This window comes from Penicillium lagena (genome assembly GCF_028827675.1).
Source record: "Penicillium lagena strain IBT 129212 chromosome Unknown utg000005l_segment0_segment0, whole genome shotgun sequence".
Taxonomy (NCBI): domain Eukaryota; kingdom Fungi; phylum Ascomycota; class Eurotiomycetes; order Eurotiales; family Aspergillaceae; genus Penicillium; species Penicillium lagena.
In genome coordinates this window covers 1,815,028-1,830,889 of record NW_026623226.1, presented here as the reverse complement: position 1 = coordinate 1,830,889, position 15,862 = coordinate 1,815,028, and the positions used below count along the sequence as shown (strand labels likewise).

The 15,862-nt window shown below is 50.4% G+C and overlaps 7 protein-coding genes across 7 annotated transcripts; 3 read left to right on the top strand and 4 right to left on the bottom strand.

Moving 5' to 3' along the window:
* Positions 1-1,806: 1,806 nt before the first annotated feature.
* N7510_007444 (uncharacterized protein) lies at positions 1,807-3,634 on the top strand (the record flags this gene model as incomplete). The annotated part of the gene is made up of 5 exons (XM_056979369.1): positions 1,807-2,078; positions 2,137-2,306; positions 2,379-2,608; positions 2,658-3,002; positions 3,056-3,634. The coding sequence occupies 5 exons, from the start codon at positions 1,807-1,809 to the stop codon at positions 3,632-3,634; spliced, it is 1,596 nt and encodes a 531-aa protein (XP_056832412.1).
* Positions 3,635-3,847: 213 nt separating this feature from the next.
* Positions 3,848-4,872, bottom strand: N7510_007443 (conserved mitochondrial protein; the record flags this gene model as incomplete). The annotated part of the gene is made up of 4 exons (XM_056979368.1): positions 3,848-4,319; positions 4,381-4,466; positions 4,520-4,660; positions 4,714-4,872. 4 exons carry the CDS (start codon positions 4,870-4,872, stop codon positions 3,848-3,850), a joined length of 858 nt encoding a protein of 285 aa, XP_056832411.1.
* Positions 4,873-5,168: 296 nt separating this feature from the next.
* On the top strand, positions 5,169-6,917 carry N7510_007442 (acyl-CoA dehydrogenase family protein; the record flags this gene model as incomplete). Its single annotated transcript, XM_056979367.1, has 5 exons — positions 5,169-5,623; positions 5,687-5,844; positions 5,896-6,478; positions 6,531-6,811; positions 6,865-6,917. The coding sequence occupies 5 exons, from the start codon at positions 5,169-5,171 to the stop codon at positions 6,915-6,917; spliced, it is 1,530 nt and encodes a 509-aa protein (XP_056832410.1).
* A 309-nt stretch (positions 6,918-7,226) lies between these two features.
* Positions 7,227-8,693, bottom strand: N7510_007441 (glycoside hydrolase family 76 protein; the record flags this gene model as incomplete). The annotated part of the gene is made up of 3 exons (XM_056979366.1): positions 7,227-7,784; positions 7,861-8,561; positions 8,615-8,693. 3 exons carry the CDS (start codon positions 8,691-8,693, stop codon positions 7,227-7,229), a joined length of 1,338 nt encoding a protein of 445 aa, XP_056832409.1.
* Positions 8,694-9,180: 487 nt separating this feature from the next.
* Positions 9,181-11,759, bottom strand: prp28 (mRNA splicing protein PRP28; the record flags this gene model as incomplete). Its single annotated transcript, XM_056979365.1, has 3 exons — positions 9,181-9,337; positions 9,396-11,401; positions 11,478-11,759. The coding sequence occupies 3 exons, from the start codon at positions 11,757-11,759 to the stop codon at positions 9,181-9,183; spliced, it is 2,445 nt and encodes an 814-aa protein (XP_056832408.1).
* Positions 11,760-12,418: 659 nt separating this feature from the next.
* On the bottom strand, positions 12,419-14,786 carry N7510_007439 (putative mRNA splicing protein (Prp39); the record flags this gene model as incomplete). Its single annotated transcript, XM_056979364.1, has 4 exons — positions 12,419-13,796; positions 14,253-14,356; positions 14,442-14,657; positions 14,718-14,786. The coding sequence occupies 4 exons, from the start codon at positions 14,784-14,786 to the stop codon at positions 12,419-12,421; spliced, it is 1,767 nt and encodes a 588-aa protein (XP_056832407.1).
* A 103-nt stretch (positions 14,787-14,889) lies between these two features.
* N7510_007438 (mitochondrial 54S ribosomal protein mL59) lies at positions 14,890-15,724 on the top strand (the record flags this gene model as incomplete). Its single annotated transcript, XM_056979363.1, has 2 exons — positions 14,890-15,627; positions 15,683-15,724. The coding sequence occupies 2 exons, from the start codon at positions 14,890-14,892 to the stop codon at positions 15,722-15,724; spliced, it is 780 nt and encodes a 259-aa protein (XP_056832406.1).
* Positions 15,725-15,862: the final 138 nt, after the last annotated feature.

Sequence of the window (15,862 nt, the reverse complement as noted above, 5' to 3'; positions counted from 1 at the left end):
TCATTTCTGACATTGGAAGCATGGGTGGGTTATAGGTTCCAGAGTTGATCATCCGGTCCATTATGAAGCACGACCAGAAAGTCCTGTTCTCAATTGCGAGAGAGATTCCACTTCGCTCGTTGGTAGTTGTAAAATCAAGAGGATATGGAGCAATACGGTGGCTGTGTATAGCTTGCATGATTCGGATCGCCATTCCTGGCGAATCTTAGATCATATAAATTATGTTATAGTGTGATGGAAGGCCTACCACAGTACATCCAGGATTTGTGAAACTCCCGAGTGCCCCATTCAAATAGCGTCATCACAAGTAACGCTTGGACAACTTGGATCTTTGGTTCTCCAAGGACACTATGGGATATAGTTTCTCCAGCGTAAGAAGCATATTGTTCTCTGGATAGGATGGTTTCAGACCAGGAAGAGTTCAGAGATAAGAGACGGGATCTGGTGATGGCAAGAATTGCTGCAAGTAATGTTTTTGTCTCACGAGAGCCTAGTGATCGGAATTCTTTCATGAACTGGGGGATGTGAATGATCCCGAGTTCTGGGTATTTGTTTGCGAATGTGTTGAGTGCCTTAAAAATGATGCCGGAGCTCAGACTAGAAAGATGTTCATCAGTGCAAAATCCTCCCCAGGATTCCACGTCTTCATGGGTTTCTGCATTGGTCACCCTATCACGTCCTGGTGAGGAAGACGACGGTTGAGTAGACCCGTTGGCTCCATGTTCATTGGGTGGTAGGGGACCTGAGGTAGGCCTCTCTGACTGATATGATCGGCGTCCGGTATTTTTCAACGTTTTCTGGCGAGGCCGACTAAGAACACAATTGGGGATGTCTGACTTTTGACACTTCTGGCATGGTGGGTTTCCAGTGTGCACACATTTGATCTTAGACCGCCTATATTGGTGGACGGGGTTAGGGTGATGGTTCAATGCCTTGATGGAACATTTGAAACATGAGTGAAACTCACCTGCAGAATTCGCAGGACAGGCTGGAACGCATATTTTCAGATACTATGCCTTGTATCACTATCGGTTTAAGACGGACACTGGCTTTCGGAAATGAGCGGGAATGGAAAGGAGGGGAGAATTGGCTGAGTCATCCGTTATTGTTGTCCTCCGCTTCAATATTTGAAATTAAGTATACTTGTACTAGAAAGGTTTCGTAAATACTACATTCCATATGCTGATGGATTTTTTTCTCAAATTTCTTACATGCAGTATGATGGCTGCGTTGTCTAACTATGTGGTTCAATGTTGGGGGTAAGCCTAAATGCGCAACGGATTTGAACAACATCATCTTTCCCGATACCGAATACCAAGCTGGTCTTAATAATAATGCGCCTATCTATCCACATAATTTTGCTATTTTAATCTCTGCTATTGACTTTTATCATTCGGTTATATTAAGGGTTGTATTTCAGCAGTCAGCAAAAATAATTGCTGTTTATCGCGAAGTTTGTTCTTTGATGTATCTGGTAGAGCTGTTTTACCCACTCTAAACTTGTGCGTCCCTGCTGGAAACGGGCTTACACATTATGGCCATTATCAAAGGTCAACTATTAATGTATGTGTTCTACATCCAGGCATGGGCCATCATGCAGCGCTCTCATTCTTAAACCACATATGACGAAGCTGTTTCGTTATCGAAGCTCATCGTTTGGTCCATTCGGCTAGCTCGGCCTGGGCTTTGCCGAGGACAAAAATCATTCAGATGATAGACTTATATATAGGTAACTAGCCCATAAAAGCACTTGGGTCTTGTCGATAGTGTTGCTTACTCGTCATCCGCTTGTTATTCTTCGAAAAAATGTCCGCAGATCGTCTCAGGGCAATTTCTGCTCACCTTGAGCCCTCGAAGACTGGGGAGGGGTCCTCCAAAGAAGAAATGACGACTGTGCTCCGGAACCACGCCAGTTTACGAGTTTCTCTCAAAGGAATTGTTTCTGATGTGCGTGGGGTTCCCATAAATCAGTTCAGAGGCATCAAATATGGCCATGTTCCAGGTCGATTTGAGATATCAGAACTATGGAGCTCGAACCAAGTGCAGAGACTAGACCCGATAGATTGTACTCAATTTGGGTAGGCTCTGCATTTCTATCGTATCGTTGTGATATATATTAATCACGTGAACTATTAGTCCTGTCTGCCCCCAGAATTACACACCACCTGAAGTTTTACTCCGTGTTCCACAGGGACTTGAAGACTGGTTAACGACACAAAATGAGTTTGAATGTCTCAATCTCACAGTCACGGTTCCTGCGTTGCCACAGAGACAGAAGAAGCTGCCGGTCTTAATGTGGATATATGGTTAGTGTTCTCTCCATTCGCGTACATTTAGGGAGCGAAGAGTAGGGAAAGAAATTGACATATGAATCCTAGGCGGCTCACAGGTCATGACCTTTGGCAACATTGGGGGCAAGCTATGTGATCCGCATCGTATGGTTGCCGAATCTGTCGAGCTCAACAAGCCAATCATCGTGGTGGCACTCAATTATAGGCTCAACATATTTGGCTTTGGAGATGGAAGTCAAACGAACCTTGCCTTGAAAGATCAAATGATCGCTGTCGACTGGGTTCGAAAACATATTGAAGGCTTTGGAGGTGACAAGGTTCGTCATGTGTTTTAAATTGAATAATAAAGTACAATCTGACTCGCAGCAGGAAAACATTACACTTGCTGGGGAATCTGCTGGTGGTGTTTATGTTCATGCCCATTCTATTGTTGGCACTCCAATTAAACGTGCCATTCTTCAATCTGGTTCCCTTGCACTCTCGCCACCCCTCCCTCCGAAGAGAGGGCAAAGCATGACAAGCAACCTGGCGAAGATTATCCAAAAGGAAACTGGATACACTCTCAAAGATGTGCCTGCTGAGTTGCTTCTCAAAAGATTGGAGAAGGACGGAGTCGGGGCTATGTGGTTACAAGCAACCGATGGGCTAGAAGGCTGGAATTCAAAGCCTGAAGCCGTTGAGGAGCTCATGGTCGGAGATTGTGAATACGATGTAAGGGCCACACTGATCTACTTAACAGAAACTTACTGACACCGGTCAAACAGTCTGCAATTTGGAGAAACGGTGTTGAGTCACTCAATGCGGAGCAGATAAACAAAAGCTTCGACAAAATTCAAAATTCCTCAGCCATCAAGTCGGCTTATGGGATTGTTCCTGAGAGATCAACGTCATGCAAACTGGGTGCGTTGGACTTTATTAATGATTACTGCTTTGCCATGCCTGCCAACGACATTGCAGCCAAATGGCGCAGCAATGGACGCAAGGTCTATCAGTACATTGTTGATCAACCTAATCCGTGGCAAAGTTCTAGCAGAAGCCACCACGCTGTTGATCTGATCTTTTTGTTTGGCGGATATGATTTATCTAGGATAAACCCTAAGGCAGAATCCGTTGGGACTGAGATGCGAATGAGATGGATTGCATTCATCAACGGCAAGCAGCCGTGGGAAGAAGCCAGAAGAATGGCATTCGGGCCGGTTGGAAACTGCGTGGAAATTGGCGAGAAAGAGTACAGGTATCGGCGCAGGGTGTCGCATTTCGAGCTGTTGAAACAAAGCTCCCCACGAGAAGTGGTGTCCGCATTCGCAGGACTTGCAATGGGGAGTCTAAGTCTAGACAACTAGGACACCTCGAATGGACTCAAAATACCAGAGATGAAAGAGAGCTTATGCAAGTCTAGAATTCCAACCAAATGCGCTTCCAAGCAATTTAAGATGGAGATGAAGTGCATCGGGATTCTTCTATTAACTTTCCAATTCGTTCAACTTGGAGATAACATTAACAAATTCTCGAATACTCTACATAGCATAGTAAATTAATCAACCCAGATTCAACAGTTACAACTTTGATTCCCGTCCGAGCCCAGGGGCAAATGTCGTTCCTTTGCCTTCTCCAATAACCTGGACAATTGAATCCACAATTTCCAGCATCCAGATGCTTCCCTCATCAGTAGCTAGCCACTGCGCACCCTTGATGTATTCATCCTTCTCCAATTGGGCGTTCTGATCCTGGAAGGCCTTTCGCAACCCAAATACATGACTGACAACCTGGGGTCCAGTCCCAGTTTGGGCCCGCAGACAGGAAACTGCAACAATCGAAGTGAGAACTCTCCCAACCTGTGCCGGTTTACGAGTAGAAGGGTTGTCAGAAAACAGAGACCCGTAGCCGCACTCAATTATATGCACGGCCAGGTCTGGGTGGGACTGAGCAAGCTTATTTCTGAGCTTTTCATCCAAAGGAGCATAAATTGATTTCCAAAGACCTTGACCCCTGTCAAGGACGCCCGACACGTTATCCGGAGTCAAGGATCTGTTTTTAGAGGTGGTTAGTTTGAAACTCTAATTGTCCAACGGAGAGGTCCCGGACTAACCGAGTGGGAACTGTTGATAAGTTCTTCTTCACATCAGATGGGAGGCCTGCGTAGAACGCATTGAGGCAATTGATGCTTCGAGGGATCTGGGGTCTCTTTAGCAAAAGCATCTTGGTTTGCGAGCGTGAATTGCACATACACCATTGAAGCCAATGCATTTGACACCGACTTCTCTCATGAGCTCTGCTGCATAAACACTTTCCGAGGCATGCAGGCGAGATACTATTCCATGAAGCTGGAGCAATGACTCGGGCGAGTTCATGGTCATGGTCGCCGCTGTCTAGGGTGTGGAGTTAGCGAAAACACAAAAAAAGGTGTCGGAACCGCGCATACCGTAAGGCTCAGCCATGTTGAGAGGGCAATGTCTTTCGACGATGCATCGCGGGCTATTTTCTCGTATACGGATTTGATCTGTGCCGGCGCCGGAATGGTGTCGGGTCTGGCGTGAGGAGAGTTGATGAGCGCCTTCAAGGGCTGGGACAGCTTGGACATGGCGCTTGAAAGGAGGAGAATGGTGCGAGAGGAAGGGCGCTGAATCAAGGTATATCCAATCTAGTGATAGATTATTATCTCTGACGCCTCGGTCAGTGCCTTTCGAGCTCGGCGTGTGGTGAGAAGGAGCGAAGACCTCGGCACGACTCCTGCCATCTCGGGATTGGCTGGGCTGGGGGGAAGGAGCGACCGCGGCCCGCTTTGCCTATTTGGGCAAGGGCGATCTAGGGACGGAGTATATCTGGCGAATACAATACCTAGGTACCTTGTAACTGTTGATGCTCACTGCTAGCATAATGAAAGTCTTTACTCGCGACCAGATTGCCCAGGCCAACCCGGAGGACTCCCTGCTCTGCATCATTGACTCCCAGGTTTACGACCTGACCGACTTTGTCGATGCTCACCCTGGTGGAGAAGCAGTCCTTCGTCAGGTTGCCGGCCAGGATGCGACCGCGGAATTCTATAATGTTCACCGGCACGAGGTTCTCCGGAAATACTCGTCGCTCCATGTTGGTCGAATTGAAGGCGAGGAAAGCCAGGTTGTCCAACGGCAGCCGGGAGACATCAGTCCGGTGCCCTATGGAGAGCCATTATGGCTGAGACCGGAGTACAAAAGCCCGTACTACAAAAAAAGCCACCGGCTGTTGCAGCAGGCCATGCGGAAATTCATGGAAGAAGAGGTCGAAGAAGAGGCCAGGAGATGCGAAGAGACCGGGGAGATCATCAGTGACAGATTAGTTCGGCTCATGGCGTAAGTCTTCTACGTTCTGGTTCTAGGGTCTGCTTGTATACTTACTCATTGGTAAAATGGCAGTGAAAATAATATTCTCGCCATGCGGATGGGTCCTGGCGAGCATCTTCATGGTCGAACATTGTTGGGTGGCGTCGTTCAACCCGAGGAATTTGACTATTTCCATGATCAAATTGTCCAGCAAGAGATTGGGTACGTCTCCGCTAGAGGATTCATGGATGGTATGTATTCATCTGGTCTGGGTATTGCTCAGGGGGCTCACTTTGCTTCAGGGAACATGACCGGCATGACTATTTCTCTATCTGTCATTATGAAGTATTGCAACAACGAAGCTTTGAGAAAGAAAGTCTTGGATGAGTGCCTTTCTGGGCGCAAAAAGATCTGCCTTGCCGTGTCTGAGGCCTTTGCCGGCTCTGACGTGGCAGGGATGAGGACAACCGTGGAGAAGTCCCAGGATGGATCCCACTATGTCTTCTCAGGAACCAAGAAATGGATCACAAACGGTGTGTTCAGTGACTATTTTATCACTGCCGCAAAGACTCCAAAAGGAATGTCTGTATTCCTAGTGGAGAGGAGCGAAGGGCTCGAGACCAAACCGATCAAGACCAGCTATAGTGCCTCTGCTGGCACAGCATTTGTGACATATGAACAAGTCAAGGTCCCTGCAAGTCATCTCATGGGAGAAGAACACAAGGGATTTGCAGTGGTGATGAATAACTTCAACCATGAGAGATGGTTTGTGACGTGCGCGGTGATCCGCCAGATGCGAGTTGTCACCGAGGAATGTCTGAAGTGGTCGAACCAACGCATGATATTTGGCAAAAGACTTATTGAGCAGCCAGTCATCAGAGCCAGGTAATTTGACAATTCTCATATTTCTACAGGCATTTCTGACATATACGACCAGGCTGGCTAAGATGATTGCTCATTGTGAAGCCAACCAGGCATACCTGGAAACCATCACGCATCAAATGCAGCAGACGCCGGAATCAGAAAAAAGCAAACTCGGTGGCCCAATTGGGCTCCTCAAGATGTTTGCGACGAGATCAGCCCATGAGATTGCAGACGAGTCTGTGCAAGTCTTTGGTGGGCGCGCTCTTACCAGGACTGGTATGGGGAGGGCTATCGAGCTGTTCCATCGAACATACAAATTCGATGCTATCCTGGCTGGCACAGAGGAGATCCTTGGTGAGTTTTCAGTAGTCCTTTGGGTTATTCACACTTGCTAACAGTCTGTCCAGGCGACCTCGGGGTCCGGCAAGCCATGAAACGTTTCCCCAAAGCGATGTTGTAATCCCCCCCCCCAAAATTCGCTTTTTGCGTCTCTTTGCCTTCTGTAAAACGCTCAGCTAGTCAATTACTATCTCGTTAAGTGTTCCCAATTGAGCATGTATGTTTTTCTACATTAGCTGTTCGAAAAGGCGCACAAATGATGAAGATTTTACACTCTGCCCGGGGAGAACCTGTAGAAAGTATGGAAATGACTGTATTAGCTAGTCAAGGGCCCATGGTGCTTTTGGGTCTAGCGGTATAACATTTTTGACAGAAACACATATAGGTCCATCTTATTATTCACACAATAGTCGAGATGACCTCAATATCGCTAAAAGTAGACAATCCCTTGAAGAGCGGAAATAATACCTACCACAATAAGGGGCAAGGTGCTCATACTGCCATGTGTGAGGGCGACGGCACCATTCGACTTGGTGGCGGCTGCAGCGATGCTCGAGGCTGATTGGGTCGCGTTCAAAGAAATCGGGCTCGACGTATTAACATGTACGTAGGAGGCCAGGGCTGCCGTAAGGATGTTGACAGCGCTCATCTGATCTTCAATGGTCGCAGTTCCATCCCACGTTGAATTGTACCAGCGCTGGCCACATAGGGTATTGTTATTACCGCCGGTGCATGATTTCGCCGCCGCAACAGCAGATCCCCGTAGGCGTGAAGTGATGCTTTCAGCGGTATATGGCGCGACAATGCTCACGAATAGGAGGTCGGAGGCGAGGAGTCCCTTGTATATATCCTCTGAGGAATTGCAGATGTCCTCTGCTTCACAAGCAGTCTCGGACATAATATTCCCTCCGTATGCCTTTGGGAAGAGGGTATCGAAAGTGGTTTGCAAAAGACCATCAAGACCTTTCTTCCATGTTTGTTTCCCGGTCTGTGTCTTTGTTAGCATCTGTCCCATCCAAGTGTGTTTTTTGTATTTGACGCAGAGTAGGGAATAAAACACTGACCACATTGTACATGTACGCTGCTCCTCCGAGATACAGGCCATAGTTGTACGTCCACTGGAGATCACTTATTGACTTACAACCATCCGACGTGGATATTCCTTCCGTTAGCCTCCAACTCTTCGTGTCGACAAGCGAGACTTGCTCGCTCCACTCCCAAACCTTCTCGGCCCAGCCAATATAGTAATGATCAGTATTCTTAAAGCGAGCCAGACGTGCAGCCAGCTGAAAGAGTCCTCCGTTGGCCATGGCAGTCTTTATGTCATAGTCACTATCAAACGTTTGAATCCCATCTCGCAGGCCGCCATTGCAGACCTCGTTGTCCCATCGTCTGGTTTGAGTGTCGAATACACCGTCGGCCAGGCTCACCCATGAAGGCATTGAAGACTCCTGGGGATAGTCAAGCTCAGCGGCGGTCATAGCAGCTAGGCCCCACAGCATCTGATCGGAGTTCGTAAGGGATAAGCTCCAGTTGGAAGGCATAAAATCGTCACCGCTCCCACGCTGCCAATACATGCCCTGGCTGACAGCGGCGTTATTCGAGGTGTCACCAGTGAAGTACCAGTACTGGATCATCGTCTGGAACAGAGCGCCGCCTTCCCACCAGCCACCTTGGATATAGCCTGGAATTTGTCCCGTTTGATTACCGGTATAATTAACCATGGTGTTGAAGGCGGCTGTGGCAGCGGCATTTTTAATGGATTCTAGCAAATTTTAAGATCAAGCGACCGGGGTTTGAAACAATAATAAAACGTACGCTCATTGTCGATGTTGAGGTTAATGGCCGAGACAGTGCCCGCCAAAACTGCGGCAGTCAAGGCTGTCCGGGTTCGCATATTCTAGTTTGCGTTGAATCTCACAGATAACTTCGAATGGGAACGATGATAGCGGCCCCCAAGAGCAAACGGGGCCAAGCATGGGTTTATATGAAGAGTCCACTCAAAGGCTTGTCTGTTAGTGCGGGACCACAAACCGACCTGTAAAAGGGGCTCGCAGCCGAGTGCCGTGAGACACTGGGACATCGGACAAATCAAAACTGGTACCAATGAGAGCACGAGTGCGGCTCTGTTGCTTAGCCCCCCGTCAGCCAGCAAGATGATTGGTGAAGTTGGAAGTGGGCTTGCGCTGTAATCTCGGCAAGTTTCTCAGTGGCCTTGCTGCTTTGGGCTAAGGTTTCTTTATGCTTTGACACGCCTTCCAGAGGTGAGAAGAGAGCCAGTTTACGTGGAATTCGCCCTTCGCTCGAGCCATGGACAGTATGGTAAGGTATCGCCTTAAGACCATGGTAGTGTACATTTGGTTCATACAGAGAAATCAAAGTGGCTAGGTCCATCCTCCCTTTCCAGCAAAGCCGGAGCTCTCTTCGATCTTTTTGGCTCCCGGTCCGCGCGACGGCTTGGACTGCGCAGCTTCGTGCTTGCGCAACTCCTCGGGTACGCGCGATATTGGTGATTTGATGAGCATTTGCTTGAGGTCGTACCTGATTCCAGGACATTAGCAGTTATACCAAAATGAGTAGGGGAGGGACAGAAACATACATGACATCGGAATCCTCACTGCCCAGGAACGTGATAGCGACACCACTCTTGCCAGCACGACCAGTACGACCGATACGGTGAGTGTAGCTCTCGATAGAGGTGGCCATGTTGAAGTTGACGACAAGGGATACATCGGGGACATCGATACCTCGTCCCGCTAGATCAGTAGCCACCAGAACGTCCGTGCCACCGCTGCGGACAGATGCGAGGGCGGCTTCACGCTGGTCCTGGGTCTTGGAACCATGCAAAGTGACCGATGAAAATCCCATATGTTTGATTTCGCGAGCAATAGCGTCGCAGTTTCGCTTGATGTTGACGAAGACAATGATCGGGGGCCGGAACTGGCCGGACGCCAGGATTTCGGCGAGACGTTTCTTGCGCTTGTCTTCACCGGCAATCATCTCTACACGCTGTTCAATGGTGTCGACGGCCTCGCCGGCACTGCCAATACTAATGATTGCGGGACGGCGGAGGTATTTCCGCGCAATTCGTTCGACCGCCACAGGCATGGTGGCCGTGTACATCATGGTTTGGCGATAGCGTTCGCCTCCGCGTCCGCGTCCGCTGAGGTGTTGACTCATGGCGCGGGAATCTTCCGCTTCTTCAGTATCGGGCTTCTCGTTCGTAACAGGAAGAGCGTCAAGGATCTTGTTGACAGGCTCTTCGAAACCCATGTCAATCATCCGGTCTGCTTCATCCATAATGACGTAGCAACATTGACTGAGCACCAGCATGCGTCGTTCAATGCAATCGACCAGCCGACCGGGAGTAGCAATAATGATTTCGGCGCCATCACGAAGGCTAAATGACTGCTCTTCCATCGAGTGACCACCAACAATGCTGACAACGTTGAACCCGAGCGGCTGTGTGAATTTCTTGGCTTCGATCTCAATCTGTTGCGCCAGTTCGCGGGTAGGTGCCAGTACAATAGCATATGGGCCGTCGTTCTTGCGCCACTCAAACTCGTCGATCCGTGGCAACTCCGAAATGTAGACCAGAAGCGGGAGCAGGAAGGCCGCAGTCTTACCGGAACCCGTAACTGCCACACCGATGAGATCGCGATTTTGCATGGCGATTGGAATCGCTGCACGTTGAATTGGCGTAGGTTCTTTATACCCGACGCGGTCGATGAGTTCCAACAATCGCTTGGGCAGTTGACTCTCTTCCCAGGATCGCATTGGGTTTGGCACGCTGCCACCTCTGGTGGCGATGTTGAAATCTTCCTTAAAAATACGCCAGTCCCGCTCGCGCATGTGCTCCAGTCGCTTCTCACTCCAGTGCTTGTCGATCTGACTGCGCGTGCTCTCCTCACGCCGTCGTCGCTCCATCTCCATGATCTCCTTGGCGCGCATGCTACCCGCCTCATGATCGCGGCTCTCCAATGCTTCCGCATACTTGCGCGCTACGGTATCTGAGACGTCATCTCCGAAGCCCGCCAGTCGGCCACGGCCAAAGAAGTTCGCCTCATGGCGGGTTTGATAGAGCGGATTGTAATCGCCGCTGGTGTCCTCTTCGATATTCCACTCAAAGTTGAATTTGCGGTCCGTTGTGCGTTTCCGTTTTTTCTTGGCCGAGAAGTTCGAGGTCTGGTCTGCTCCCATGTACCGTTGTTTGACCAATGCCGCTTCTGCCGCTGCTTGGTCCTCTTCTGCAAGACGTTTTTCGCCCTTGCCCTTGGAATCCTTCAGTCCGAATGACATTGCCTTTGGTGCTGGCGGCGGGGCCATATCTTGGTTGCGTGTCGATTGCCCATTTGAGGTCCGCGTGGCTCCCGGACCTGCCGGTGCCTCTCCACGCATAGCTCGTGGTCCGGTCGGGACATTCCTGCTGCTTGCATCTCTGTTGCCATTTCTTGAGTCACTTGACTCTCTCAACGATGGCTCTGACACAACCCCATTTTCCCGGGCACCGTTCGCGAGCGCCTTAGCTTGCCGATCTGCCTCGACTTCCTTTGCTCGTTTCTCCAACGCCAGCTTCTCTCGTTGAGCTTTGGACAAGAACTTTGGCTATTCAAAGAAAGACAATTGTTAGCTACTCATCGTCCACAAGGTCTTAATAAGTTGACACAAGCGTAAAGCATACCTTTGCAGCCGCTGCATCTGTCTCCTTCTTCTTCCTGATGAGCTCCTCAACACTCAACGGAGTCGCAGCCGGACGTTTCGCGCCCCATCCAGCCTTCTTTTTCTTTTGTTCCACAGGCGGCGGCGGAAGACGATCATCCGGGGGTGGTGGCGGAGCGGCCGCGTCTGGAGGAGGCGGTGGTGCTGTGGATTCTTCTGGTGGTGGAGGTGGAGGAGTGGCCGGGCGTTGATCGGGACACGGTGGAGGGACATGGGACGATGCGTTGGAACCGTTGGACGCCATGATTCCCGTCGTGATGCAACGTGATGCAAACGCAAGAGATACAAGAGATGCGCCAGAATTATGGGTGACAAAGATGGATGGTCACGTGACTGGTCCTCTTTGTATGGCGAATCGCAGCATTGAATACTGGTCGTTTATAACCCATCGGATAACCGAAGATCTTCTCATCTTTGCGAATCGTAATGTGTAATCTATGGGAGCCATGTCCTTGGATTGGATTCCAAACACTACAAATGATAAAACAAGCATTGCTGTAAGTTCAATTGATATCGACGGCGAGCTAATAGAATACAACGGACCCTGAAGGACCCAACCTCGCTCCAAGGAACAGCAGTCCTCGCCTAGTCGCAGATCGCAGACTAGACATTAGGCTCTCACCCGAGAAACCAGGATGACCGACTTTACGGTACATCGAAATCGTTAACAACCCCGCAAAAACAATGCCCCGGTATAGGCACGTGTGGAATATGGTGCTACATAGAAACAAACTCACCCACCCCAGTAGTAGATCAGGAAACAATAAAACACGAACGAAATAGAGGGAGAAACGAACTCGCAAAGGAAGAAAGCCAAGGCTCTTGGAACGGAGCCATTCGTAAATACCATATCCAAAGAAAAAGACCGGCTGCTTGAGGAGCAGAATTCTTTTAGTTTGAAGTTCAAACAACAGGGCCACCGTTCACCGGATTCTGCTGATAGTAGGCATATGCCTCGGCAGCAGCCGCGTCAGGCACAGGCGGCGCGGGAGGGGCCACAACTGGTTGGCCATCAAGAGGTGCGGTGGGCGCCGCAACAAAACCACCAGTCCGAGCAAGGGACACGGAAATAGGACCATGTACTTCGCGGTCCAGTTTCATGTATTCCTTGGCCGTGTCCTTCGTTCCTCGTTCAAGGAGGTAGGCCATGTAGATCTGCACCAGTGCCTTCACAACGTCAACTGCGAGGGTGCTCTTAGACCGTATGTCAGTGACGACCTGCTTGATGCGTTCATATTGAACCGACTCGCTTGCTTCGCTCGTGGGCTGCTCAATCTCGAACATGAGATAGCTGGCCCAAAACGGATGACTGTCGAGGTAGTATTGCTGATTACCCTGGAAGACTTGCCGGGCATCTTCCGGCGAGCCCTTGATCTTCCACAAGAGTCGGGCCCATTCGGCAACGAGGGCTGCCTTCGTCGACATATTACATTCTGGTGAGTCCAACTGGCTCTTGTAGACCTCGATGGCTGCATCAAGGCCGCCATGACGCCGGGACATGTTCGCCAGCGAAGTGATCGTCTCCACATGATTGGGAAGAGTCATGAGGATAGCGCTGTGAATATCCTTGGCCACATCAACTCGGCCCGACATCTCCTCGAAGTAAGCATAGTGTAGTCGAATGGTGGGGTTGGCAATTGGCACAAAGAGACAGCTGCCACGCTGGTAGATGATCCGAACTTCTTCTTCCTTGTCGGCCTGGCCAGCCATCCACCGGGCATACCGCATCCAGAATTCATCATAGTGCGCGCAGGTCACAAGACATCGTTCATATAAGAACTGAGTACGAAGATACGAGCCCTCGGTTTCCTCAAAGTCAAGGTACTTGTTCCAGTTCGCCAGTTGACCCTCGTCCAGCTCTGTCACATGGAAATAAGGCCGTTTGATTTCAGACTCATATGTCCAGCGCTTGGTCGTCTCGGCTTGGGTCTTGGAGAACACTTCCAGATGGTAATTGTCAAGGCGCAGCCGAAGATCACGATCGACTTCAGCTTCAGCCTTCGCACCGGGAGGCACTTGTGACGACGCAGCCTCGATTTCTGAACGGAATTGTGACATGGTTTCGGCGGGTGCCAGCTCGGCCAAGGGCCGAGTTTGGGCGAGTTGGCGATAACGTTCAAAATACCGCGCATACTGGTGCATTGGGATATGGATGACTCGACCCAGGATTGCAAAGATCTTGTCCTGGGCCTCCAGGCGTTCCTCGAACTCGATATACTTATCCCAAAAGGGATGCGCGAGGAAGTCAAGCCCGACACTATTCGCACCTCGCTCAAAAAGTCTATGGAGGTTAGGAAGTCAGCATGACGTCACAAAACCGGAGGTGTGGAAGGGAATGGGGGGGGTGCTAGAAGGGGAAAGGGAGGATGGCAAGGATGGCAAACATGAGCAGTTAACTCTGTCGGTGTGTATGAGTCCAAACAGTCAACGAGCAAGGTGATCAAGCTATGGGAAGGCATTCGCAGGATCAGATGCTTTCGAACGAGACTGGTCCATGTGTGGTCCGGGCAGTAAGGAAACGGTCTTTTTTTTTCATGAGAAGGGAAGCAGCCTGAATGAGCCAAGGGTGAGAAGTAAACTCCACTTGAATCCGGGTGGAAAGGCGACAGAGTCTCACCCATCATCGATGGAAAGCATCCAGACATCAAGTACTATCGGGACCACAAGAGCTTTCGAGGGCTGCATTGATAATGGTTATAGGGAAAGGGAAAAAGACCCGCTCTGCAATACTACTTACTCTCGAATAATGTCGGCATCGTGTGAGGTCTCCGCCTTGAAGGAGCAGTAGTTGGTCCAGAGGTCAACGGATGGGGAAATGCTGGCGACACCTCTTTCGTAGACCTAAAAGAAGCAAACAGTCAGCGACACCCGAATGAGCACGAGGCAATCGGAGGAAGATCTGCAGGGCTGATAGCAGGCCACGTACCATCTCTGCGGCTTCGGTGCCCGTAATAGAGAACTCCAAGTCGGCATATTTCTTCCAGTATCCAAATAGCAAAGGGAACTTGGCCAAAAACCGATCGAAGGAATTGCGCACGGTGGTGATGGCTTGGGGGTTGGAGTTGCGATTGATGCCGCCCTCCAGAGACTCAGCGGCGCGCACGAGTTTCTCCCATGTCTCAAAGTTATCTGGGTCATCCACCTAGAGTACAAACAAGTCAGCGGTACGAACCAGTTGGGGGTCTATGTGCGCGCGTCATACCAGCTCGACCTCGAGCTTCCTCAGCTCGGCATTCTCCTCCTCGGAACCGCCAAAGTGGTAGTCCGCCATGATGGCAGGGGTACAAGAGTCGCGCGCAGTCGAATGTTAAAGGGCAGCGAGTATAGCAGGAAACAAAACCGTACAATTAAGACAGAAAGATGCTGGGGTAAGAATGGCGGGTGAGTGGAAGAAATGGGGATTTGGGGCTGAAACCCAGAAGGAGGAAAAGGCCGCGCTTGGGAAGTCTAGGTGCCTGAGGCATGATTTCCACAACGGGTTTAGCGCCTCGGCCTCAACTTTTACTCTTTACTCTCGTTTCCGCCGTCGTGCTTCTCTTGCCTGCTTGTCGTCCACCATGTCATCCCCGTCGTCTCTGGTGGGCTCGCTCCCCATCCGCCTGCGCAACTTCCTCGCTCGCTACCCTCCGCAAATATACTCCGCGGCTGTCGCACCGCGTCCAACTCCCCCAGAGACCGACGCCCCGGCCGAGACAACCCTTCCGTCACCGTACACGCCAAATCGTGATGCAAAGGGCACCCACAAGCCAGACCCCACTGCCTACTCTCCCTCCATGGCTCTCCTATACAACAATTCAGAGGCACCCAATCCCTTCCTGCCACGGAAGGACAACCGGACGGGGAAATGGATCCCACCGCGATTTGGTCTGCGACAACAAGCAGACCTGGTGAAATTGGCCGCCAAGTACAAGGTGGAGGAATTGTTACCCCCTGGACGCAAGTCAACTGAGTTCAAGGCAACCCGGCTTGCGGAGCGTGGCTTGCGCATCAAGGGTACGGGTATTGGACAAAAGGTCAAGGGACACAAGTGGGAGCGGACAATGGAGTCGAGATTGGAGGAGCGCCGGAAGGCAATGACAGAGATGCCGGAGATGATTCGGTTGTGGAGGCAGGTCAGTATTGTTTTACCTGTTGATGACGTTGTGCTGGAGCTGACTCGTGTTGCAGAGAGGACATGGCCGTGGCTGGAAGCAGTGGCCCAAGCGGTAAACTGGGAATCCCCAGTGAGGTCCTTTTGCTATTTTTCATCCAGGTCAAACCCACCGTTTTTCCACGATTTTATCCGGATTCGAGCGGAATATGCGCGCCGAAACTGCTTATGAATTCAAGCGGTTCGGCATGGGAGTT